The 25,963-nt window shown below is 44.8% G+C and overlaps 1 protein-coding gene and 3 non-coding genes across 4 annotated transcripts; all 4 read left to right on the top strand.

Moving 5' to 3' along the window:
• Positions 1 to 5,148: 5,148 nt before the first annotated feature.
• ATP5F1B (ATP synthase F1 subunit beta) lies at positions 5,149 to 25,622 on the top strand. The gene is made up of 10 exons (XM_068267559.1): positions 5,149 to 5,300; positions 8,868 to 9,050; positions 9,270 to 9,444; positions 12,258 to 12,379; positions 16,552 to 16,736; positions 18,346 to 18,504; positions 18,597 to 18,719; positions 23,404 to 23,616; positions 23,698 to 23,899; positions 25,395 to 25,622. The coding sequence occupies exons 1-10, from the start codon at positions 5,192 to 5,194 to the stop codon at positions 25,490 to 25,492; spliced, it is 1,569 nt and encodes a 522-aa protein (XP_068123660.1). The 5' UTR covers positions 5,149 to 5,191; the 3' UTR covers positions 25,493 to 25,622.
• LOC137555099 (small nucleolar RNA SNORD59) lies at positions 9,117 to 9,189 on the top strand. Its single transcript, XR_011027798.1, has one exon. It is a non-coding gene; the product is annotated as a small nucleolar RNA SNORD59 (small nucleolar RNA).
• On the top strand, positions 16,398 to 16,472 carry LOC137555101 (small nucleolar RNA SNORD59). Its single transcript, XR_011027800.1, has one exon. It is a non-coding gene; the product is annotated as a small nucleolar RNA SNORD59 (small nucleolar RNA).
• Positions 23,255 to 23,328, top strand: LOC137555100 (small nucleolar RNA SNORD59). The gene has a single exon (XR_011027799.1). It is a non-coding gene; the product is annotated as a small nucleolar RNA SNORD59 (small nucleolar RNA).
• Positions 25,623 to 25,963: the final 341 nt, after the last annotated feature.

Below are 25,963 nucleotides of genomic sequence, written 5' to 3' on the forward strand. Positions count from 1 at the left end.
GTGCAACTTGGTCTTAGGACAAAGGGAAGTGTCCTAAGGTAGCGCATATGCTAGTCGGAACAAATGGGTTTTTAGAGAGCGTTTAAAGGTAGCAAAGGTTGGTGAGTGATGGATGTGTTGTGGGAGGGCATTCCACAGGAGGGGTGAAGCGTGTGCAAAATCTTGTAAGCGTGAATGTGAGGAGGTAAGTCTAGAGGGGGACAACAGAAGATCATGTGCAGATCTGAGATTGCGATTGGGTTGATATCTGGAAATTAGTGAGGATATGTACCAGGGAGAGAGATTGTGGAGAGCTTTGTAGCAGTGGCGTACCGTCCATTGAGCGCACAGGGGCGGGGCGCACCGGGTGACAGGCGGGGAAAGGGGTGTCAAAGAGGCCAGCCCAGCCATTTCAGATCAAGCCAGAAGAAAGTGCTCCACCTCCCTTCTCCTCATTGCTCGACTATAGCTGGCTCAGACCCCGTTTGCCCCGCCTCCGTCAACTCCGCGGCTAGTTCAACTTTGCAGAAGCCGGCCCACCCTGGGCTTCACTGGGATTTCAGCCGCGATTGGGGAGGATCCTATATTTTACCCTCATACCCTGATGATGCTGCTGCTGCCGCTGCCTCCGCGGCTGCACTACTGCAACCTGGGGCAGTGAGATGCTGCCAAGCGATGCCAGTGCACTACTCCCCTTCCAGGCAGGCTCATGGGGATCCCAGAGACGGAAGGCGGGCCCACCGCTGAGACCATGTCAGCGACTGCTGCCCCTGCTTCCTCTCGGCTGCTCAACACCCGACCAGCTGGGCCACCCAGGCACACCATCGGCAAACACCACAGATGGATCGACACCTTCCGCTGCGGTCAGTACACCACTGGACACCCCTGCCAGCTGCCAGTGTCTCTCTTTGTCTCTCTCTCTCTTCTGTCTCCTCTCTCTTCCTCCTGTCTCTCCCACCTGTCTCTCTTCCTTCTCTCTCTCTCCTGTCCCTCCCTCCTGTCTCTCTCTCTCTGCTCTGTCTCTCCCACCTGTCTCTCCCACCTGTCTCTCTCACCTCTGTCTCTCCCACCTGTCTCTCTTCCTTCTCTCTCCTGTCCCTCCCTCCTGCCTCTCTCTCTCTCTGCTCTGTCTCTCCCACCTGTCTCTCTCTCCTCTGTCTCTCCCACCTGTCTCTCTTCCTTCTCTCTCTCTCATGTCCCTCCCTCCTGTCTCTCTCTCTCTCTCTATCTCTCTCTCTCTGCTTTGTTTCTCCCTCTGCTCTCACTCCCACCTGTCTCTCTCTGCTCTGTCTCTCCCTCTGCTCTCTCTCCCACCTGTCTCTCTCTCTGCTCTATCTCTCCCTCTGCTCTCTCTCCCACCTGTCTCTCTCTCTGCTCTGTCTCTCTTTCTCTGCTCTGTCTCTCTCTCCCACCTGTCTCTCTCTCTGCTCTGTCTCTCTCTCTCTCTTTCTCTCTCTCTCTGCTCTGTCTCTCTCTCTCTGCTCTGTCTCTCTCTCTCTGCTCTGTCTCTCTCTCTCACCTTTCTCTCTCTCCCTCCCTCCTGTCTCTCTCTCCTCTGTCTCTCCCACCTGTCTCTCTCTCTCTCTCTCCCTCCTGTCTCTCTCTCCTCTGTCTCTCCCTTCTGTCTCTCTCCTCTGTCTCGTCCACCTGTCTCTCTCCACTCTCTCTTCTGTCTCTCTCCTCTGTCTCTCTCCACTCTCTCTTCCTTCTCTTTCTCTCCCGTCCCTCTCCTCTCTCTCTCTGCTCTGTCTCTCTCTCTCTCTCTGCTCTGTCTCTCTCTCTGCTCTGTCTCTCTCTCTCTCTCTCTGCTCTGTCTCTCACCTGTCTCTGCTCTGTCTCTCACACATGTCTCTCTCTCTCACTGCTCTGTCTCTCCCTTCTGTCTCTCTCTGCTCTCTCTTCCTTCTCTCTCTCTCTCCTGTCTCTCCCTCCGGTGTCTCTCTCGCTCTGCTCTCCCACCTGTCTCTCTCTCTGCTCTGTCTGTCCCACCTGTCTCTCTTTCTGTTCTGTCTGTCCCACCTGTCTCTCTTTCTGCTCTGTCTCTCCCACCTGTCTCTTTCTCTTTCTGCTCTGTCTCTCTCTGCTCCGTTTCTCTCTCTGCTCTCTCTCCTTCATGTCTCTTTCTCTCTGCTCTGTCTCTCCCTCCTGTCTCTCTCTCTCTCTCTCTGCTCTGTCTCTCCCTCCGGTCTCTCTCTCTCTCTCTCTGCTCCGTCTCTCCCTCCAGTCTCTCTCTCTCTCTCTGCTCCGTCTTTCCCTCCGGTCTCTCTCTCTCTGCTCAGTCTCCCCCCTGTCTCTCTCTGCTCTCTCTCTCTGCTCTGTCTCTCTCTGCTTTCTCTCTCTCTGCTCTCTCTCTCTCTGCTCTGTCTCTGTTTCTGCCTCCTGTCCTCTCTTCTCTCTCTCTCTCGTGTCTGTATGCGTGTGTGCACCTGGGGGTCACTCAGCCAGAAATACATTAGCCATATACAGGGGGATCTAACTATATACAAGGGGGATCCATTGGAGATCTGACTATATACAATGACTGTGTACAGGGGGATCTGACTATATACCCTGGCTATATACAGGGGCGATCTGAATATATACACTGGCTATATACTAAAGGGAAGTCTGGCTATATACTAAAGGGAGATCTGGCTATATATACTGTAATTGGGTATCATGTTGGTTACCTATCCTAAATGGGGGGGTTATCTAGCTACCTATACTATAAACGGGGGGTTAATCTGGGTACCTGTGCTAAAGGGGGGATTATCTGGCTACCTAATCGCTGCCACATTATATATATTTTGGCAAAACACTGCTGCATCGTGTATTTTATATGGAAACACTGCACATTGTGGCTATACTACACTACCTATACCTATACTGGGGGCAATAATTCCAGGATACCTATACTGGGGGGCACCCATACCTGACATTACCCGCCGGGGCGGGCTTTCCTTTTTTGGTGGGGGGGGGGGGGGGGGTGTCATTTCATTCCAAGCACCGGGTGTCAAAAGCCCTAGGTACGCCACTGCTTTGTAGGTTAGGGTTAAGAGTTTGAACTGGATCCTCAAGTTAATTGGCAGCCAGTGAAGAGCTTGACAGAGAGGGGCAGCAGAGGAAGATCGAGAAGAAAGATGAATGAGACGAGCAGTTGGGTTCAGTACCGACTGGAGTGGGGCCAGTCTGTTAGAAGGTAGTCCACACAATAGTATGTTGCAGTAGTCCAGACAAGATATTATAAGAGCATATATTAACATTTTAGTTGTGTCTTGAGTGAGAAAAGGTCGGAAGCGAGATATGTTTTTGAGTTGGAGATGGCAGGAGCTGGTTATGGAGTGAACAAGTGGAATAAAAGAGAGAGATGAGTTGAATATTACCCCCAAGCACCGTGCTTTGGGAACTTAAAGTATGGGAGTGTTATTAACATTTATTGTAACTTCAGGCAGAGAGGTGGACAGAGATGGTGGAAAAATTATTAGTTCTGTTTTACTCATATTAGCGCTTCATTGGTATTAGCGCTTCATTGGTAGTATACTGGTCACGGTCACCTCTATATGTGTTTACATTAGTGGCAATAATTAATAAAATGCTCCCTTTCCTGCTTACACCTCTCTGACACTTTGACTGCCCTTGGTAGGTTTATGTACTCCATTTCAATTGTTATGAATAGAGTGCATGAGGGACCCGGGCCAAAACCTTGCACTGGGCCCACTTTGCTACACCACTAAAACTTACCTCAGTAGTAATCTACTACACTAGACCATCACAGAAGCCACACAGAGGAGGTTGGGAGGCCACTCGACACCAGGAAACTGTATAGGGGAAGGAGGGGGGCACTAGACACCAGGGAACTGTATAGGGGAAGGAGGGGGGCACTAGACACCAGGAAACTGTATAGGGGAAGGAGGGGGGCACTAGACACCAGGGAACTGTATAGGGCAGGGAGGACCACTAAACACCAGGGAACCTGTATGGGGGTGGGAAGGTGCCACTGGACATCATGGAACTGTATAGAGGAGCAGGCCACTAGCCACCAGGGAACTGTATAGAGGAGGGAGGACCACTGTACATCAGGGTACTGTATAGGGGAGGGAAGACCACTAGATTCCAGGGAACTGTATGGGGTTGGAGGACCACTAGACACTGGGGAACCTGGATGGGGGAGCAATGACAGGATGTCGGGTATCTATGCACTCCAGCGGAACAGGTAAGATAAAAGCACAAGCTTCCAAATGCGCACACCCTGCAACGTATGCTGGAGGGAGTACAGGACGGTTAGGGGGCAAGCCCAGACATAGTAGGGGGGCTGCACGGGACACGGAACCATACCTCTCAACCCAGTACCGTCCCGGGCAAATCGGGATGGTTGGGAGTTGTGCCCCTGCTCAGTACCTCAACTTAGCAAATCAAATAGGTTTCTTCTAGCTGCTAAGGAATCACACATCCAGACTGGGCATGCGCAAGTAGGGTCTGTGCATGGCTAGTAGAACTAAGCACTTGTTCATGGAGTAAAAAGCTGTGAATAAGCTTCTTCCTTCCACTGGCAATGTGCAAACCTTATTAGCGCATGTTTTATCCGGATGTGCTCATCCACCGCTGGCAGCGCAGCCACTAGACCAAGAGGGTCCCTACACTGGAACAGCGGGCTCAGTGAGGATCTAGGATCTGTGTACTATAAAGACCAGCAGATAAGATGGAACATATGTTACATTCAGGATATTAATGCTACTGATCCTCCTGAATGTCCATACACTACAGCACATTAGGACATTATTATTTGTATAAACTGCTGCTGGTTATAGAAAGCATCTGTTGACCTACATAGTTATCTTCCAGTCTGACCATCTCTATTTCATAACTTTAAACGTCATCTTTAATAGTTGGTGGTCTGTACAGAGAACAACTTGATAATGACCTGTACACTCAGTCGGCAGTCCAGAAGACTTCTTGACACTTTGCAGCCTCAAAGACAGTGAAGGACAAGCACACAGGCCACGCCCACACCTGACTGACTCCCGCTGGCCGCACTGGTGCTCCCTACATTGCGGCTGTTACCCAATAGCGCTATAGCACACCGCTGAGTGGCACCAGTCCTGTCAAATGGCCACCACAACACGCCCCATGACGCGGCTTTGCGCACTGTGAACCGCCCCTCGCGTACCCGCCCTCAAAGCTAGAGCTTGTGAGCCCTTCCTCTTCACTGCTGCTCTCTGCTTCTGACGCCGCCATGTTAGGAGCTGTCGGTCGCTGCTCCGCCGGGGCCCTCAGGGCCTTCAAGCCGGCCGCCAGTCCCCTCCAAAGCCTGCTGAGAGGCGTCCCTGCAGCTCTCAACTCCCGTAAGTAGCCGCAGGCGCCGCGTTAGCCAATGACCTCGCCTTGTCATTGAATGGCGGGCTAGGCCTGTGCGGGGCGGTCAGGCCTGAAGCCGCCGGTGCTTCTGCATGAAGTCGCTGAGCTCCTGCTAGTGGATGTGTGAGGACTGCTGGGCATGCGGCATAGCGCTGAGTGGTGGCCCGGGCCTGTGTGGTGGCGGCTTCCGGCTGCCGCTTCCCTGACCTTGTGTGCGGCCTTCACTCACGTGTGTGCCCCTGGGCAGCGCATACTGCCTTTACAGCCCGGCCTGCAGGCACTGAGGCGTCACCTTGTGCTGCCTTCAGCGGTGTGTGCTCCTATACAGCGTACACCAGGCTTTCTCAACCAGGGTTCCTCGAGTACTCTGCAAGGGTTCCTTGGCATTTTCCCCCATCGTGGGGATAGTATAATAGAGCACATTATAATAGGTGATACTTCAACAAGAAGCACTAAATCGGTGGTCAGGAGACTGTATGAGTGGTAGTGAAATAAACAGCCACACATACTTTTAAAGACCATGCATCCTCCAAAATAAATGCAGGGGTTCCTTGAGATCAAAAAATTGTTTGCAGGGGTTCCCTGATATCCCAAAGTTATTTGCAGGGTTCCTCCAGGGTAGAAAGGTTGAGAAAGACTGGCGTATACAGTCTGGCTTCCGGGCACTGAGCCGTCACCTTGTGCTGCCTTCAGCTGTATGTGCTCCTTCACTAATACTCTTCTTCCTGCAGGACTAATGTAACCTAGAAGTGTCATTGTAACTGAAATGATCATTTGCATTTTAAATTACTGTACATAGATATCATTGGGCACATTATGCATAGAGGCCATGGGCTTATCTGGTTAAATATTTTTTTTTTTTTTTTTTATATACATCTAAAGTCAGCGCAGGTTTAAAAAGTCATTGTATGTAGGGGAATGATAAATTCTTCACCACAATACATCAAATGCTCAGATGCTCATCCGCCAAACCTCAATTTTTGTTTGATGTGATGTTTGGCGGATACCTACTTCTGAGCATTTTGCTGTATTGTGGTGAATTTATCATTCCCTACATTCAATGACTTTTTAAACCTGCGCTGACTTTTGATGTATGCCTGACTTTTGGACATTGTTCTTCTCGGCGGCAGTTCTATTATTTTTTTGGCGCCGATATATTTGCTATTATATAAAATTTTTAACTGATATTTATGAACATAACATTCCAGTGAATGCCAAGATTTTTTTAAATGAAGTGCAGTTATTATTCATCTTAGTAGTATTAAAGTAATAAAAGCAAAGTGGGAAGTATAGACTCTGAAGTTCAAAACGCTGCAATCAGAACATCAATATATGTACTAATCCATAGTTCATATGTAGTTTGAGACACCAATACTGTACATGTTCGTATGAGTACAGCAGAAACTAAAACTAGTGGGAGGCCCCTGCCATTGTGATCTTACAATCTAGACATTTTGCAGTTCTTGAATCACAAGGATTAAAGAAAGGATCAACCCTCCCTTATAATGGTATTCATGGCCCCTTTAGGGACAACCTTGCTGCCCACATTTTCTTGCTGCAGGGCACTTCCTCTTCTGTTTGTCTTATATCAGTTTTAATGAGAATTTTCCTTTTTGAGTTGATCAATCTCTTAAATTAAAAATTGAGATGGCTTTATTCAGAAGGTGTGGGAAAAACCAAAATCCCTGAGTGGGGTAAAATACCAGTACCATCTCTGTTCAGTGACCACTGGGAGTCACAGCAGAGCTTTAGCTGTCACTAGAACAGGAAGTTATGGGGATTCATCCCAGCAAGGGCAAAAGAATAACAACCTTGTATACCTCATAACCTTTCTAAATTCACCTGCAATGCAATATGCTCATTTGATTCTACAAGCTTATCATCCATTTGAATGAAAGAGCAGAAATAATTCTGTCAGACTTTTGGATGTTTTTTTTTTGCTCACATGCAAATAAGAGCATTAACTGTCAAGTGCGATTAAAATCTTAAAAAATACATTGGGTATCATTCATAAAGAGGCTGTCGGTAGTGCGGGAAAACACAGTTATTCTCCGCAACCGGTAATTAAGACTTCTGGGTGGGCATTCATAAAGAAGTTGCCTGTTGCGATACAAGTGCGGAGGTTTTCTGGAGGAAGCTGGCGGAAGACATGCGGAAACATAAAAGCTGCCCGATTCCCTCCGTGCGCTCCTCTGCCTGATGCTGCTTGGGAGGTCCGTCCCATTCATTTACATGTAATCCGCCCGCCTATCGCTACTGTCGAGCAAGCGGTATTTTCCTTCCAGATACCGCTTGCTCTAATGTTTATGAATGGATGTGTTTGTTACTTTTTTCTAGATTAATCTAGAAAAACTCCGCACAAGGCGGAAATGTATCGCTCTGCACGGGAATGCCATTTTTTCATGCGGAAAGAGCCTTTATGAATGCTGACTTTGCCGAGTGGTCGGTAAAGTCAGCTGTTTTTAGCATTTCTGCATGCGGAAATGCTTTATGAATGATAGCCATTGTTTCCATGGTCAGCATAACTGGCAAAATTGAATCGTGTTTTGGCGTGCTATCTTTAAAACTCTCAAGTGCATTTCGTACATAAGCAGGTCCATAGCAACCCAATCTGCAAATCATGCTAATCGCATCAAGGCAGATTTATGCTGCTTGGAAGTAGACCAATCAGATGCAGTATCTGGTGACTTTGGTCCAGTCTCAAGTTGCATACATCTGCATATAATTTCAAAAATTAGCGTCACTTTAAAATGGCGCATCACTGATGCCTCTACGCCCTAATAACCATGGATTGGGGAGTAGTGATCAGTTTATCACCTTTTCACCTCTGTCAGGTTTTAGGAAAAAATCTGATCCAAGAATTGGTCTGCCATATCTGGTAGTATTGTTCAACTTGATGCTGTGCAAAGCTATCTAGCAGTTGTTGCCGTGCCCACTTGATTCAATTTGCTCAATCACGCCTTCACTCAATGAGGTGTCTGTAATTCATTGAACGTTTTTGTACTGGGCTTTCAATAGGCAATAGATTACTGGTAAATTATATTTTGGGCTTGATTCAGACGGACAGCTGCCAGCATCTGTCTCCTGGCATCACTGTATTTAAATTACTGGTAGTGTTCATTTCAATATGGAATTGTGCAGATACCACAGTCAATTACATTTTTCAGGATGCTGCATGTAGGCAGTGTTAGCGATTACATATACTCCTTATGGGCTCAAAATGCGTTGAACCAATAGTACATTTCAAACCTACATCTGCCTGCCAGAAATCTGTCAATCGCTGTTTCTTTTAGCCGTTGCATGGTCGTGGCTCCATATATGCGGTCTATCCACCTTAGCCTCTGTCATCTTATTCTTCTTTTGCCCTCAGTTTTTTTCTGAGCATCAAGGATTTTTCCAAAGAATCTGGTCTTCTCAATATGTGACCCAAGTATTTGAGTTTTAATAGTATCAGTCCTTCTAGTGAACACTGTGGCCTTCTTTAAGTATTGAGTGGTTAGCTCTGTTAGCAGTATTGTCAGTTTTGATTAAAAAGTGTAATTCTTATTTCCTAGGGAGAGACTATGCAGCTCAGGCTTCCACAGCAGCTAAGCCAGGTGTCGCTACAGGGCGAATTGTGGCTGTCATTGGTGCTGTTGTTGATGTGCAGTTTGATGAAGGTCTTCCTCCTATCCTAAATGCCCTGGAGGTCCAAGGCAGGGACACCCGGCTGGTTCTGGAAGTTGCTCAACACTTGGGTAATTATAACCATACATCAGACTGTAGCAGTTCTACACTGCAGTTTTTGTTTTCTAATGCCAATTTCTTCTTTGATGATCCAAAATCATGACTTTCGTTCTTCTGAGTCTCCTGAAGCAACTTGTGGTTCTGAGAAGGTTAAATGTTGTTTTACAATACTGTGACACTTATGTGATCTGGAGTCTTTCCTAGAACTTATATGTTGAACTTTTATCTAGGTGAGAACACCGTACGTACCATAGCTATGGATGGTACTGAAGGTTTAGTTAGAGGACAAAAGGTTCTTGATGCCGGCACACCAATTAGAATTCCTGTTGGGCCTGAAACCCTTGGAAGAATTATGAATGTCATTGGTGAGCCAATTGATGAAAGAGGCCCTATCACAACAAAACAGTGAGTTGTTGTATCTTTTTTTTTTTTTTTTTTTTTTTTCTCCTCTCCCCTTTTAGGGCCTTTTTCACCCGGAATAGATGAATCGCAAAATTGCAAATCTACAGTGATTTTATTTTATCTTTTTTTTAAATCGCTAGGGTTGTTAGTTTACCATAGAAATCATAAGTATTTTCCACTGTAGTGATTAGATTTGGAAATCGCAATAGTTTTCTGGAGTGATTTTATGAGTGATAATTCAATGCAAATGAAAAATTGCAATCGCTGGCATTTGATTGCTAGTGGAAAAGGGCACTAGGTTTTTAAAAATGGCATGATAAATGTGGAAATTATAATATTCAAAATGTTTTTTTAAACACAAGTTCAGTATTTCAATTCTACTGATGTCTTGATTGGGTATTTGTTGACTTGGAGCTTGAATGTTTGGCTCTAGTCTAGTTGATGCAAATTTCATAGGGAAATTATGCTTACATGATTGGGTGGTTTGCATGCTCCCAAACGTTTAGATTTCTGATAGGTTGTAGTAATAACTACACCCACACTATTTGGCCAATTGCATTTCTTCCGTGTCTGATTTAGTGAGTATTAAAGACAGATCATCGGCATCAGATCCACACAAGAATCCATTCTAAGGCCCCGTTTCCACTATCGCGAATCTGCATGCAGATTCGCACAGCCAATACAAGTGGATGGGCCTGTTTCCACTTGTCAGTTTTCCTGAGCAGGATTTTTCTGCACGGCAGAGCCCTCCGAATTCACCTGCGTGTGGAATGCATGCGAATCGCCGCTAATGTATTTAATAGGGAATTTGCCTGCGGCTTTGGTATGCAAATTTTCATGCGAATTCGCATGGAAATCAGTGGAAAAGCACACCGGCACTGCCATGGTTAAATTCGCATACAGCGTCATTTGCATGAAAATTCGCATACAACCGCATGTGAAATTCACATCCGCATGCAGATTTTTCCCGCGGCGATTTGCACCGCACAAGTGGAAACGGGCTCTTAGGCCTAGTGCACACTGAGCGGTTTTGGTAGCGTTTTTAGAACCGCTTGCGGATGTGGAAAAGCTTGGGTAATGTATTTCAATAGGCTGGTGCACACCAGAGCGGTAAGCGTTTTGCAGAAACTCATACTCCCGGGCTGCAGCATTTTTGGATTTCGTAGGCATCTTTGCCTCCAATGTTAAGTATAGGAAAAATGCAAAATGCTTGATAAAACGCCAGATCAGAGCGGTTTTCCAGGCGTTTTTGTTACAGTAGCTGTTTAGTAACAGCTTTACTGTAACAATATCTGTAATCTGCTACACAAAAAAAGCTACACAAAACCGCTAAATGCTAGCAAAATGCTTCATAAGGAAAAAAACGCTTCTAGCTTCTGCTAGCGGTTTTTAGTATGCACTAGGCCTAAAAGGGAGTTAGCAGTGACACCTTTTTTTTGTATTTCTCACAGTTCAAATTTCCCTTATATCAACATGTGTTGAAACCACAAAGTACACATTTTATGCAGGCTTATTTCAGGGTGCAATTAGGAATTGGACCAATCAAACAGTACTCTGTCAGACAGGCAGTGCTGGATCTGAGATACTGTGCATGTGCAGCGAAACAATCTCTGGGTCAGAGGTAACCGATAACCGGATGAGACTCTTAGCGCTAGACACAAAGGAGGAGCTGAGTGTCTTGTGTACATCAGAGGGAGAGCCTAGTTTGTATAGAAAGTAACACCTTAAAGTGTGCATTTATTACAGCTGCCCCATCTGCATCAGAAGTTTTAGCTAGAGGGTTTTCACTATAAAACCATTTAACCTCCTTAGCGGTATGGACGAGCTCAGCTCGTCCATTACCGCCGGAGGGTGCCGCTCAGGCCCTGCTGGGCCGATTTTCTTCAAATAAAAAGGTGCACACGCAGCCGGCACTTTGCCAGGCGCGTGTGCTACCTGATCGCCGCCGCTTTGCGGCGATCCACCACGAGCAGCGGCGAAAAAGGGCCCCCTCAGCCGCCTGAGCCCTGCGCAGCTGGACCAATCAGTTCCGGCCAGCGCTAAGGGCTGGATCGGAGGCGGCTGACGTCCATGACGTCGCTCCGCCCGTCGCCATGAGCAAAACAAAGGCCGCTCATCGCGGCCTTTCTTGTTCTGATCGATCAGACGTACGCGTCAGGAGCTTTCAGTTGGCTGCATGTAATAGGTTTTTTTTTTATATATATATATATATATATATATATATATATATATATATATATATATATATATATATATATATATATATATATATATATATATATATATATATATATATATATATATATATATATATATATATATATATATATATATATATATATATATATATATATATAATATATAATATATATATATATATATCTATCCTCCTGCAGCCGCCCTGGCGATCTTAATAGAACGCCAGGGTGGTTATACTTCACTGGGATCCATGCAGTCCCCGCCTCAGTTATTACTTCAGGTTGTCATTCATTTAGGTTTAATGCTTGGTACACACAAAGCAATGTCCCATCTATTTCCCAGTCGCGAACGAGATTCATTTTGCGCAGTACTGATCTGAAAATCAATTTCTCAATCAGGAGCAGATCCCATGTTGGAAATTATCAATTTAACCCATCGATCTGACAGGAAATTGCTTTGTGTGTACCAAGCATTAATGGACACTCTCTCTCTCTCTCTCTCCCCTATAGTGGTGGGGGATCAGGATGTATCTATTTATTTTTTGTAGTATTGGTGGATAAGTATTTGTGTGTAGAAACAAATTCCCACTGTTGTGTGATGTGAACTTATCTCTATAGGTTCGCTGCTATCCATGCTGAGGCGCCTGAATTTGTAGAAATGAGTGTTGAGCAAGAAATTCTGGTCACTGGAATTAAAGTGGTAGATCTTCTGGCTCCATATGCTAAAGGAGGAAAAATTGGTATGACTATGACCTTTTTAATGTAATTTGGTGTGCATGAATACTTTTTTGGTTAAAGGACAGAAAAGTCTTGTCTTCAGTCAATTATTAGCTGATCATACTTTCCTACTTTTTTTTTTTTTATTTAAAGAGGAACTTCAGCCTAAACCAACATACTGTCATTAAGTTACATTAATTATGTTAATCAAAATGGGTACTATCTCTTACCCACCCTGTTTTTTAAATGAACAGGCAAATGTTTGTGATTTCACGGGGCAGCCATCTTTTTGGTTGAAAGGAGATGATAGGGAGCACGAGACACAGTTCAAACTGTCCTGTGTCCTGATCACCCCTCACAGCTGCATGCCAGGCAACAAGATCAGAAATGCCATCATGCTTTGCAAAGCATCAAGGGAAAAATGCCTGGGCAGATTTCTTCGATGGGGCGGAGCTTGGCTTCTATGAAGCTAAAAAATGAGGCTTGGGTAAGAAAAACAAAGTTCTGATGCTGTGAAACTGTAAAAGAAACACCAAGCCTTTCAGTGCTATGGAGTAGATTTTTAGTCTGGAGGTTCACTTCAGTGAACTCTTATTTTGTGCAGTTGACAAATACTGCTATATCTCACAATTTGCAGGTACTCATATAACTCAAATAACCCCAACATTGATCAAAGCAAATTCTTACTGCAATTGGTAAATACAGATATTTAGAAACAAAGTGGTATACAGATTTTCTGCTTGAAGATGTGCTTACCACTGGAGTACTGTCCATTTTCTCTCTGGGTTCAGCTGGAGGGCGTCAGTGGGATGGGATATGGAGTGCAGGAAGAATAGACGCCAAACTGTCTGCCAGAATTCCTGCTATACAGCAGAAGCCTACACGAGAAGGTGTGACTGGTCACAGGGTTCTGGTGGTGACATCAGTTTAGTAAGAAGCAGGAGAAGGCTTAGAGACACTGAAACGAAAAAAAATATATATGATGAATTGGTTGTGTATTATGAATATTTACTAGAAGATTAGCAGCAAAGAAAATATTCTTTTTTTTTTTTTTTTTTTTTATTTTCAGGTGTATATAGTGTTGTTTCTAACATTGCATCATTCTCTAATATGTGCAGATTACACAACACTCAGCATTCAAAATGATTCTTTCAGAGCAGTCTGAACTAATGACCTCTCATCTGGCAGAGAAAAAGTAAATAGTTAACAGTTGAGATAATAAAAGTCAGAAAACAGCCCTCTCCACGACTTTGAAAGTCATAGAGATTAATGGCTTTTTTGTATAGAGATAACTGGAGTTTCTCAACTCTTCCTGTACTGGAAACATTTAGACTGATGTATCTGATCTTAATGTTTTATTTCTTAGCTGTACTACACATACAAATCATCATATCATTTTTTTTTCGCTTCAGTGTCTCTTTAAGCCTCTCTGGCTTTAGTAGTGCCTGAATAATACACCTGAAACAAGCATAGGGCTAATCCAGTCTGACTTTAGTCAGAGCACCTGATCTGCATGCTTGTGCAAGGCCCAAGGGTGCATACACTCATTCAGTTTTGATTGGCCACTTCTGTGTTATGAGAGCTTACCTACACACTCTGTTACTAGTATTCAATATCTGGCTCTCGTACTACATAAGTGGTAAAATTGGCTGTGTATACATATTGCAAGGGCCCTGCTGCAAATTCGCAGCGTTCCCTGCATGGTTTTCAGACAGGGAAACAGCCTATTGAAATAGCATTAGACTGCCTGCTGCATTCCCACATTCAACACCCACCCACCCCAATTGCACATCCAGATCACTATAGCAGTGCATGGCAAGAGGGATTCTAATGCATATTGCATTGCAGCTGTGCCAGCAATCCCACCTTTAGGCTAAGGCTATTACAGGCAACGTTCATTGTTTGAAGGACACTTAAAGAGGATCTGTATTGTTAAAATCGCACAAAAGTAAACATACCAGTGGGTTAGGGGACATCTCCTATTCCCCTCTGTCGCAATTTCGCCGCTCCCCGCTGCATTAAAAGTAGTCAAAAATGGTTTTAAAAAGTTTGTTTATAAACAGCCACCAAAACAGGAAGTAGGTTGATGTACAGTATGTCCACACATAGAAAATACATTCATACTCAAGCAGGCTGTATACAGCCTTCCTTTTGAATCTCAAAAGATCATTTGTGTTTACCTTCTGTCCCCCTGCAGCTCTCATCCACTGAATAGTGACAGGCTGATTGTTTGTTCCTGCAGACAACTCTGCCCGTGTCTGTAATTCCTCAGTATGTGTCAGCCAGCTCCTTTCACAGCCTAACAGAGGAGGATTTTTATCCAGCTCTCTTCTCTCACTGATATCAGAGAGCAGACGCTGCTGGTTTATATAACACACTCACTCACCCTCACCCTGGAGGGGGGCTTGCATAGCAAATCAGTGAAGAGTTGCCAGCCTTCCAGACACGGGACAAGTCCGACAGGGGAAAGATAAGCTGGTTTATTACAGAGACTGTGATAGTAGAAAGTGTCATGCAGATAGCCAGAGCACATTAGAATAGGTTTAGGAACTTGTAGGATGGTATAAAACAGGATGAAATTTTTGTTAGTCTCTTTAAAGAGAACCTGTACTGAGTAAAATTAAAATAAACACATGAGGTAACTTCAAATGAACATTACATAGTTACCTTGCCATTAGTTCCTTTCAGAAGCTCACCATTTTTCTTCTGACAGTGATCCCTTCCAGTTCTGACAACATTTTGTCAGAACTGAAATATATCAGTTGCTGTCAGTTACAGCTGAGAAGAGAACTGATGTGTCCATGTTTCCCTATGGCTCAAGTGGGCGATGTTACAGTTTAAGTGTGCTGACCAGGAAGCTGTTATGGTGTAATGGCCATTTTCAAAATGGAGGACAGAGAATTCCATTGATCAGTGGACAAATGGGATGCAGGAGAGGAAAAAGAGATTGAGTAGACTACACAGCAGGTAAGTATGACTTGTGTATGCTTATTTTGACTTTTATTTTCAGTTCAGGTTTTCTTTAAAGCAGGGGGTTATTGATTAGGTGGTTAAACTGTAACGTCACAAGTCCATCTCATTTTAGTTCTACAGGGCTTTACAAAAGTAGAAATACTCTTGATTGATTTAACCACCAGCCTCACAAGCGGCAGTGTATCTACACACCAAGACATCATCTAAAGTCCCAGGGGTGTAAATTTTAGTCTTCTGCTTGCTATGCGTGCACCTGTCGCCATCCATTTGAGCTCAGATGGGTGAATGGGAATGTTTCAAAAAGCCAACCAAAGTTCTTGATTCATGAATAATCACTGCTGCAACCAACAGCATTCTTTGAAAGTCAATAAAAACCTTGCTTTCCTTTTTAGCTTTAAACACTAATTCAGTGTTCTAACCAGGAGACATCTAGTGGCCAAATTAAATAGTGCATCACAAAAAAAATCTTATACCTATTAATTATAGTGCAACATCTTCCATTGCGCTGCAGTGTTGATTTCTCACTTAAAGTGAACCTCCGGACTAAAAATCTACTCAGCAGAACTGAAAAGGCTTGGTGTTTAACAGTTTCACAGCATCAGAACTTTGTTTTTCTTACCAAAGCATCATTTTTAGCTGTGTTTTTAGCTAAGCTCCACCCATCAAAGAAATCTGCCCGGGCTTTTTTTCCCCTGATGCTGTGCAAAGCATGATGGGATGTCCTATGTGGTTCATGTTGCCTAGCAACTGGGAGGGGTGATCAGCACACAGGACAGTTGGAACTGTCTCATGCTCCCTGTCACCGCCTTTCAACCAAAAAGATGGCTGCCCTCATGAAATCGCAAACATTTGCCTGTTCTTTTAAAACAGGGTGGGTAAGATTATATTGCCTATCTATTTTAATTAACATAAATGTAACTTAATGACAGTATGTTTAGGCTGAAGTCCCTCTTTAACTGTCAGATAGGCTCATAATCTAATCCCTACCGTAGTCATGTCTGTTCTGTGCAGTGTATGTATTGTAGTCTAGGGCTAATTAACTTATCTGTTTTTCTGTGTATGTGGTTTCCTGATGATGAATTCCATTTTGACTTTCGTTCTTCTGAGATCTCAATCTGAAGTGGCTTATGTTACCTGAAAAGGAATCTGAAGGAAACGAATTGTCCAACTACATCAATTGGTGTGTGTGTGTGGGAAACTCCTAACGGCTTTCTCACTTTAGGTCTGTTTGGTGGTGCTGGTGTCGGTAAAACTGTACTAATTATGGAACTGATCAACAACGTAGCTAAAGCCCATGGTGGATACTCTGTATTTGCTGGAGTGGGAGAACGTACCCGTGAAGGAAATGATTTATACCATGAAATGATTGAGTCTGGTGTCATCAACCTGAAGGACACAACATCAAAGGTACTTTTATAATCTGGACTTGTTGCTATATAAAAGCATTCTTATTGCATTTCATTTTTCAGGTAAGGGGTCTAAAGAATATTGCTTAGGGCTACACGCAGGTGTTATGGGACATCCCTTGCTTTCTAAAAATCCTGCTGATCATTTGCCAGGGCTGTATACTTCAGTACACAGGGGTACTTGGAGAAGCAGTCATGGGGACTTGTGCTTTTCAATCCAACTCCCATGTACAGTTGGTGAGTTTATCTCAGAATGTGCAGGAAAGTAAATCCTTCCAGTACCACTATATACATTGCATGGATATTACTAAGTTCCACTTTGGCACTCTTCCGTTTAGTTTGAGCTTCTGACATAGATGTAAATCTCGTCACAGCTTTTAAGGCCATACAGAGAAACGGCACAGGCCAAGGAAATGTATTTGACAGTCTTGTTGAAAACCATTGCTGGCTGTAGCCTAAAGGCTACTTGGCATTAAGATGAGCGGTACTTAGTATTTTGCCGTCTGTAGAGTTTGCAGCTTTTGTTAAAGTTCTCTTTTGCTCCCCTGGCAAGATCTAACCATTTTCAGAAAGCTGAAAGTAGGGACTAGTTAGCAGGCCCCCATGTTTGGGCCACTTTTTTGGGGGTCCAAAAACTCTGCTTATACTAGTGTATATATGGTGGTTGGAAGTCCAAATGCAGCTTCTTGTGAGCGTCAGTGGGAATCTGATGCATGCTGCGATAATCTGTAGCTTGCTATCCATGATTTTCCCCATACCGCACATCAGTGGAAACTATTCCATTAACTTGCATTGGTTTTATTTTGGGTGTGATGCGATCATCACACTGCGGCTAGTGGAAACGGGCCCTTAAAGAGAACCTGAGCTGAAAATTGTCAAAATGAGCATACACAAGTCATACTTCCTGTGTAGTCTACACCTCAATCTTTCTCCTCTCCTGCATCCCATTTGTCCACTGATCAATGAAATTCTCCTCCATTTTAAAAAATGGCCATAACTCCATAACAGCTTCCTGGTCAGCGCACTGTTAAACTGTAATCACCAACTTGAGCCATAGGGAAACATGGACATTACCTTGCACATTCAGTTGTAACTGACAGCTGCTGATATATAACTGACAGCAACTGGTATATTTCAGTTTTGACAATATTGTGAGAACTGGAAGGGATCTCTAAGAAGAAAATGGTGCACTTCTGCGAGGGAGGTGGGACAACATCAGTATCTGTAGCTTCTTGGCTGCTGCAAGCTAAGTAGCAGAAAATCTTTTCACTGCATGACTATTATTCTAAAGGACATTAACCACTTTAGGACCAGATGTTTCTGGTCCTCCATCCTTTCCCTGTTTAGTCATGTGACTACTGTGATTGGCTTGCAGTAATTTAGGTCAGAAGCCTATGAAATCTGCTCCTGACTGATACAGCAGCTCTGCTGTCGGTGTGATGGCATTGGGAGGGATTGGGTCCAGCAATGTGGGCAGATGCCATGCCAGGATTATTGAAATCTAGGTCCTGGCAGGAATGACGGGACACAAACTGGTTGTAGATTTCAGTCCAGGACCAGTTATCTTGGGATCTTCATGTTAGCGTAACACCAGCCTTTTGTGCTTTCAGGTAGCCCTGGTATATGGACAGATGAATGAACCACCAGGTGCCAGAGCTCGTGTAGCTTTGACTGGTCTTACCGTTGCTGAATACTTCAGAGATCAAGAAGGACAAGACGTGCTGCTTTTCATTGACAATATCTTCAGGTTTACGCAAGCCGGTTCAGAGGTAAGTGAACTATATATTCACCCCCCCCCCCCCCCCCATTGTACAATTTTGTGAATGTCTTTAAACATTGGAAAAATTGTTACTACTTGCAGGTGTCTGCCTTGCTGGGTCGTATCCCCTCTGCTGTCGGATACCAACCAACTTTGGCTACAGATATGGGTACCATGCAGGAGAGAATCACAACCACAAAGAAAGGATCAATTACCTCTGTGCAGGTTTGTTGCTTCCTCTCAACCCTAAGCTATGTAAAGTCTTCCAATTGTTGGGCAGGTTAAAACCAGAGTCCCACTGACACGCTGCTCAGCGCATAGCCCATTCTTCTCTGTGAGGAGATAGAAATGTGAGCAGTACCACAGTGCAGAAACTTTGCAATTCCTGCAGGCAGGGCTGTGGAGTCAAGGAGTTGGAGCAATCTTGTTACCTGGACTTGGTAGTTACATAAACTGAGTCTGAGTTGGATTTTTTTTTTGGACCCACTCCATAGCCCTGTGGAGCTAAATCCATTATGGGACAACTATTCAATAAGGGGAATATCTACAAGGGTTTCCAGAATCATCAGGAGGTGGCTGGGCTTACAATTTTTACTCAACAAAAATGATTCCGCTGGAAATTTAAATTGTATTTGTAGCTTTTTTATAAAAAAAAACACAGCTGGCTGTCTTAATGATCCATTTTGCCTGTTCTGATGAATGGCTGTTTAACCAGTTCAGGACTATAGGCTTACACCCTCTAGTGACCAGGCTATTTTTACAAATTGGTGCTCTGTAGCTTTAATGGCTCGCTGCAGAGCCAAACTAATGAGCACACAAATTAACCCCCTCCTTTTTCTTTCCTGCCCATAAACGGAGCTTTCTTTTGGTGGGCTCTGATGGTTGGTGCTTTCCCCTCCCACCCCCCACCCAGCCAATCACAGCGATCCTCTCTCATTGGCCTCAGCCTATGAGGGGATTGTGATCGGAGCCTCTCCAGGGGACAGCAGAGTGCCACCTTTCTGATGCCTATTGGTGTTAGGCGGTCAGGAAGGGGTTAAAGAGAATCAAAAGCTTAAAAATGACTTTTCATAAAATAACTTCAGTGATACAAATATATAGATCTATGATAAAAATACTAATTCTTACCACAAGGTAATTCATTAGCCCTGAAGCCACGCCCCCTGTCTGAATTTCGCCCCTGGCGATTTCCCCTGGCCAGCACGCACAGCATTTTGGGATTGCTGATGTCACTGGCAATCCCAGCTATTGAGTCCAGCTTCATTTGCAAATTCTCGCGAGATGACGCATGGTAAACACCTGCATCACCTCACGAATGAGAGACACTGAGGAGCTGCAGAGACCAGGAACTCAAGCTGAAGCTGCTGCATAGCGGGGAGAGACGGGCTGAAACGGAGAGAGGCTGCTGGCTGCACATCGGGGAGAGACAGAGGATTTAGAGATGGCTGCAGGAGGATGATGTCGTCAGCCCTATCTGCACGGGATTTCCCAGGCATATTTACATGAAGGGGAGGGCAGAAGACTGGAGGGGAGGGCAAATTCTGGAGGGGAGGCACAAAGCTGAGAGGTGTACTGTCCCTGGCTTCAGCATGAGAAGCAAGATGGTGGTGCTACAGCAGACACACATGTGAGTCTATTTTATCCACTATGATGTACAAGATGTAAGCTTTATGTTTAACTGTATACAGTGCCTAGACTGCATATCTGTATTGCCATTCAAACCTTTTTTTTTTTTTTTTTTGGCTGTAGGTAGTCTTTAATGAAGTGCCTAGAAGCGCATTGTTAAAATCCAGGGCCTAACCTGTGTGCTTAGGGGTTTTTAGGGGTGTGTGTGTGTGTGTGTGTGTGTGTGTGTGTGTGTGTGTGTGTGTGTGTGTGTGTGTGTGTGTGTGTGTGTGTGTGCCTCTGAAATGGCTGCCTTGTTGCCTACATATTACTGTCAACCAAGGGTGTAACAGGAGCATCCCCTGTGACAGGAAGGGGGGGAGGGGGCACGGCAGAGCTGTAAATGGGCCCCAATTACTACTTCACTCCCTCAGATATTTGATTTGACTTCAGTAAATTCTGGACTTGGTGGGTTTTTTTTTTTTTTCCCCCCCCTGTACAACGCACACCTGAATTGAGAGATGGAGGCTGCTATGTTCCCTTTTAAACAATGCACATTGGCTGTCCTGCTGCAAACACTTTTTTATTCCAGCGCAGGTAGATTTGGGCGCAGCCAGCCCCACCATAGGCCATAATAGGAATTACGGCTATAGCGGCGCACAGGGAGTAACTTCAGCGCCGTCAGGAGATGGAGCTGAAGTTGCTTATAAAACACTATAATTCGGCCTCCAGCAATTGCTGGAAGCCGAATTTTCATTCCCCCACTATCCATGGCGGCCTGGAGGGGGAATAGTAGTAAATGTTGCTGGGAACTTATGCAGGAACAGGATCAGCCAATACCGGCTGCATTCTGCGCCCAAGTCTCCCGGCGGCGATTTCTCTCGTACATGTCCTGAGGCCTAGAACCCACTACAAGTTGCAAATCGCTATCACTAGCGTTAGCGATTTCATGAGCGTTTTCTGGTGATTTCATAATCACCAGCAATTGTGATTGGCTATTCATTCTGATTGAACTTTCCAAATTTCGTCTTGGTTTTTTTTTTGTTCGTTTGTTTGCAGTAATTTTTTCCAATCCTACAGGAATCCAAATCGCTGTGTGTAGTGGTCCATGAGCAATTTGCCAGCTCTTCAATACTTTGGAGCTTAATGCTTGGTTCATGGAACATGGGAATGGATATACCACCTCGGGGGGATAGGACAGGAAATAAGTGATCTGTCTTGTTTTTTTTTTTCTTTTGTTGTGTTCTTTTTCTTTGTCTTCAAAGCGCAATTAGAGATATAAAGTATTAGAATTAAAATAGAGAAGGAATTACTGTGAATAGAAAATAGGCTGTTTTGTATAGTTCAACTTATAGTATATAATGGCCATTGTAAACCACGGTATTTGTAAGTAGGATGGAGCTTATAACTTGAACTGTGGCATCTTTTATGTAAATTTTGTAGACCTAAATAAAAAAGATATATAAATGGGGGAAAAAAAACCTTTACTTTGGAGCGCAAATGCTCCAAAAATGCTGTCCTGCGAATTTGCAAATCGCATTGGTTACTGTGGAACTTGTCCCATCCATTTACATTGGTAAAGCGCTAGGGATGGCTTTAACCACTTAACGACTGCCTACCGCCGACAGGCGGCAGCAGGTTGTAAGTGGGTTTGCATGGCGTTCCATGTCAGTTCACGGAGGGTGTCTCCGTGAACAGCCTGCGAGCCTCCGATCGCGGCTCGCAGGCTAAATGTAAACACGCGGGGAAGAAATCCCTGGTGTTTACGTAGCACGGCACCGTAAGGAGATCGCGATCCCCGGCCTCTGGCCGGAGATCGCCGGCATCTGATAGGCTGAAGCCTATCAGAGGCGGTGCAGGACCGATCGCCGTCCTGTGCTGCCCACAGTGGGGAGGGAGGGAAAGAGAGGGAGGCTGAAAATGGCTGTGGTTTCAGTGTGTGATCCTGCAGCCAAACATCAGCAGGGCTGCAAGGCAACAAATCTTGTTTAACCTCCTGAGCGGTATGGACGAGCTCAGCTCGTCCATTACCGCCAGAGGGTGCCGCTCAGGCCCTGCTGGGCCGATTTTCCTCAAATAAAAAGCAGCACACGCAGCCGGCACTTTGCCAGCCGCGTGTGCTGCCTGATCGCCGGCGATCCGCCGCGAGCAGCGGCGAAAGAGGGTCCCCCCAGCCGCCTGAGCCCTGCGCAGCCGGACCAATCAGTTCCGGCCAGCGCTAAGGGCTGGATCGGAGGCAGCTGACGTCGGCTGACGTCCATGACGTCACTCCGCTCGTCGCCATGGCGACGAGGAAAGCCAAACAAGGAAGGCTGCTCATTGCGGCCTTCCTTGTTTATTCTGGGAGCTGGAGGCGATCGGAACGCCTCCGGAGCGCCCTCTAGTGGGCTTTCATGCAGCCAACTTTCAGTTGGCTGCATGAAATAGTTTTTTTTTAATTAAAAAAAAAACCCTCCCGCAGCCTCCCTGGCGATTTCAATAGAACGCCGGGGAGGTTAAAAGGAAATGTAGCAGCCACCATATTCCCAACTTCAGGTTCCATTTCAAAGGGAACCTCAAATGAAAAGGATATCAATTTTTCCTTTTAAAATACCAGTTGCCTGACTCTCCTGCTGATCCTGTCTCTAATACTTTTAGCCACAGCCCCTCAACAAGCATGCAGATCAGGTGCTCTGACTGAAGTCAGACTGGATAAGCTGCATGCTTGTTTCAGGTGTGATTCAGCCACTGCTGCAGTCAAAGATCAGCGGGATGTAAAAATGTTTAAACCATAGTTATTTGACTTTAATTACCTGCTATAGAGATAAATAGATGAAAACCTATGGGGATTATAGATGGTTGCCTCTGTAGTACAATGGCCTTGCCATTTCTAATGCCTCAACAAGAAGTTAACTTTTAACCACACCTTCACATGAAATGTAAAATCCTGTGTTTGCAAAACTGATTTTACCATACCTTCTTGCAATCTTCCTTCCTATTGAGAAAATTGTTGGAGGTACTGTGGTGTTCATGCCATTGTCACCCAGTGACCACCAGAACGTGCCAACTGACTTTGGGATTCAGCGTAGTGCTTCAGAATATGGGAGATTTTCTTGAAGATGGGGGGTTTCTCTAGCATTGTCTTGTGGGCTTTTAATTCTAATTAAGTCTTACTGCCTCTAATGATGAATTTCAATTCAGACTTTCGTTCTTCTGAGTTAGCTGAAGCCATTTTTTTGTTCTGATGTGGCAGTTTATTTTTATTTTTGTTTTTAATATCTAGGTTTGTGGCCTGTCTTCATTTGTCTTCCTTATGCATCCCTAGGCTATCTATGTGCCTGCTGATGACTTAACAGATCCTGCTCCAGCTACCACCTTTGCCCACTTGGATGCCACAACTGTGCTGTCCCGTGCTATTGCTGAACTGGGAATCTATCCTGCTGTGGATCCCCTGGATTCTACCTCCCGTATTATGGACCCCAACATTGTGGGACAGGAGCACTATGATATTGCTCGTGGAGTGCAGAAGATTTTGCAGGCAAGTCATGTATAGTTGTTGGAAGGCCACAAGACTATTTTGCTGATTAGAGGTATAAGATTTTAATTTTACCCTTTATAGGATTACAAGTCTTTGCAAGATATCATTGCCATCTTGGGTATGGATGAGTTGTCAGAAGAAGACAAGCTGACAGTGGCCAGAGCCCGTAAGATCCAACGTTTCCTGTCTCAGCCTTTCCAGGTTGCTGAAGTCTTCACAGGACATCTTGGCAAACTGGTCCCACTTAAGGAGACAATCAAGGGATTCAAGCAGATCCTGCAAGGTACTCTCTCACACTTGTTACTCTACACATACCACTCTGCACCGCACAAAGTTGTCTCTAATGGTGCATGACATAGTGAAACTCCAGCCAAATATTTGTGGAGGCTTTTTTTTGTTTGTTTTCCTTCCTTTTCCCCGCTAGTCGGAAAAGTATATATGCTGCCATTTCTGTTCTCCATGAAGAGCCTTAATACTGTCCCAGGGACTCCAACAGTTTGGTCCATTTATGTAATCACTAATGGTGCAACAGTCGTATAGAAAACTTTCTCCAGATTAGTTCTGAGCTGTAAACTGCCCCCCGCAAGTTCATCTCTAGAGCATTAGTACTGTAGCTGCATACCTCCTACTTTCTCAAGGAAGCCCTGTTACTTTAGATTTTTCCTGTCTGATGGAAACAAGTCTATGAGCAGAAAGTGGGAAGATCGTAGGAATGTATCTACAGGTATTTCGCTAACCCTTACTCTTTTTAAAAGGACAAACAAGCATACTTTATGTATTAACAAAGCCTGGTCAGTGCTGGCCTTAGATAATTAGGCAACCTTTGCCCTAAAGTCCTGTTAGCCAGACTCTTGTAAAACTCAACCAACTCCCCTCCCCCTCCCCCCCCCCCCCCCCCCCCAATTTTACTGGAGTTCAGTGCTTGTAATGAGGTGCTGATAAGCAGTGCTGACTGGGTTGTAGGGAAAACAAGGCACAGGATTCCCAAGCCCACTCCCCCTTCCTAGGCACACTTAAATAAGCTATTAGGCCATAGTCAAAGTGGTGCGGTTTTAACGGCTGCTTTGTAACATGGCTTACAACACTGCAATGCACCCCGTCAACAATAAACGTGAAGCATGTTTTTCATTGAATGTATTCTTCACTGTACCCAACGCAAGCATAATGCATGGCTGTACCGATTAGTTGCATTTTTGCTGCCACAGGGAAGGTAACTGCCACTGTGAATGTGACCTAAAATGGGTCTTCAAGCAGGTGAGACCAGCTTGAGTACTGGTTAACGAACACTGCAAATGCAGCGCTGGAGACTTGGACACTGCTGACGCCACCATAAACCGTAATAGAAATTACGGCTATAGCGGCGCACAGTCAGTAACTTCGACGCAGTTAGACTGAGCTGAAGTTACTTTTAAAACGCTGTAATTCGGCCTCCAGCAATAGCTGGAAGCTGAATTACCTCATTCCCCGCTATCCACGTGGACCTAGAGGGGGAATAGTATTTACCGCTGCCGGGAACTTGTGCATCAGCAGGATAAGCCATATACCGGCTGTATTCTGTGCCCAGGTCTCCCTGCAGCGAATTCTCTAGACGCCTGGTTAAACCCTAGCAGTTATTATACTGGCTGGGTTTTAAGATGGTGAGGTATTGATTAACCTTTTATTGGTTGGACTACAGTATATCCATAGCTTTTACTCAATCTTATTTTGACACAGGTCTTTGATGCTAAACATGTATACACTCCTTTTTAATTCTGTTAACTGTCCCCTTTTCTCTACAGGAGAGTATGATAACCTTCCTGAACAGTCTTTCTATATGGTTGGCCCCATTGAAGAAGCCGTAACAAAGGCTGAGAAGCTTGCAGAAGAGCATTCATAGACTTATTCCATTTCTTTCATAGCACTCGTCCACAAGACCTTCATCCTGCGTAATTCTTTATGCCCATGTCTGTATTGGATTATGTCGGCAAACTGTATTTAAAGTTTCCAATAAAACATCTCTGTAAAGACCTGATGTGAAATACTTGGCTTTCTAGAAGCATTTTAAGTTGCTAGTATGGGTGGCTGGGTACCTATCTGGGTACAGCTCTCGTACTTGGTGACATTCTGGTGTATGGGCATGAGTACAATGCAGATTGGTATTTCACCTTCTCGCTCTGCTTGCTGGGCAATCTGTAACTGTTTCAAGTACTACCCAATAGAGCTATATTAATCCATGCCATACACTGATGAGCATCAATCAATTTCCAACTGTATGCATGTTGTATTAGTGCGGCTCTGTAATATTAAGACACATCATTGCACTCCAGTGTTAGGTTCCTACCAAATTGTTTGCCAGTCGGGGTGGAGT

The sequence above is a fragment of the Hyperolius riggenbachi genome, chromosome 2, assembly GCF_040937935.1.
Source record: "Hyperolius riggenbachi isolate aHypRig1 chromosome 2, aHypRig1.pri, whole genome shotgun sequence".
Lineage (NCBI taxonomy): Eukaryota > Metazoa > Chordata > Amphibia > Anura > Hyperoliidae > Hyperolius > Hyperolius riggenbachi.

Coding starts and splice junctions, on each gene's coding strand:
- ATP5F1B (XM_068267559.1), top strand. CDS start 5,192: ATGTTAGGAGCTGTCGGTCGCTGCTCCGCCGGGGCCCTCAGGGCCTTC. Junction 9,445..12,257: donor GGCCCTATCACAACAAAACA/GTGAGTTGTTGT, acceptor TTATCTCTATAG/GTTCGCTGCTATCCATGCTG. Junction 18,720..23,403: donor GATCAATTACCTCTGTGCAG/GTTTGTTGCTTC, acceptor ATGCATCCCTAG/GCTATCTATGTGCCTGCTGA.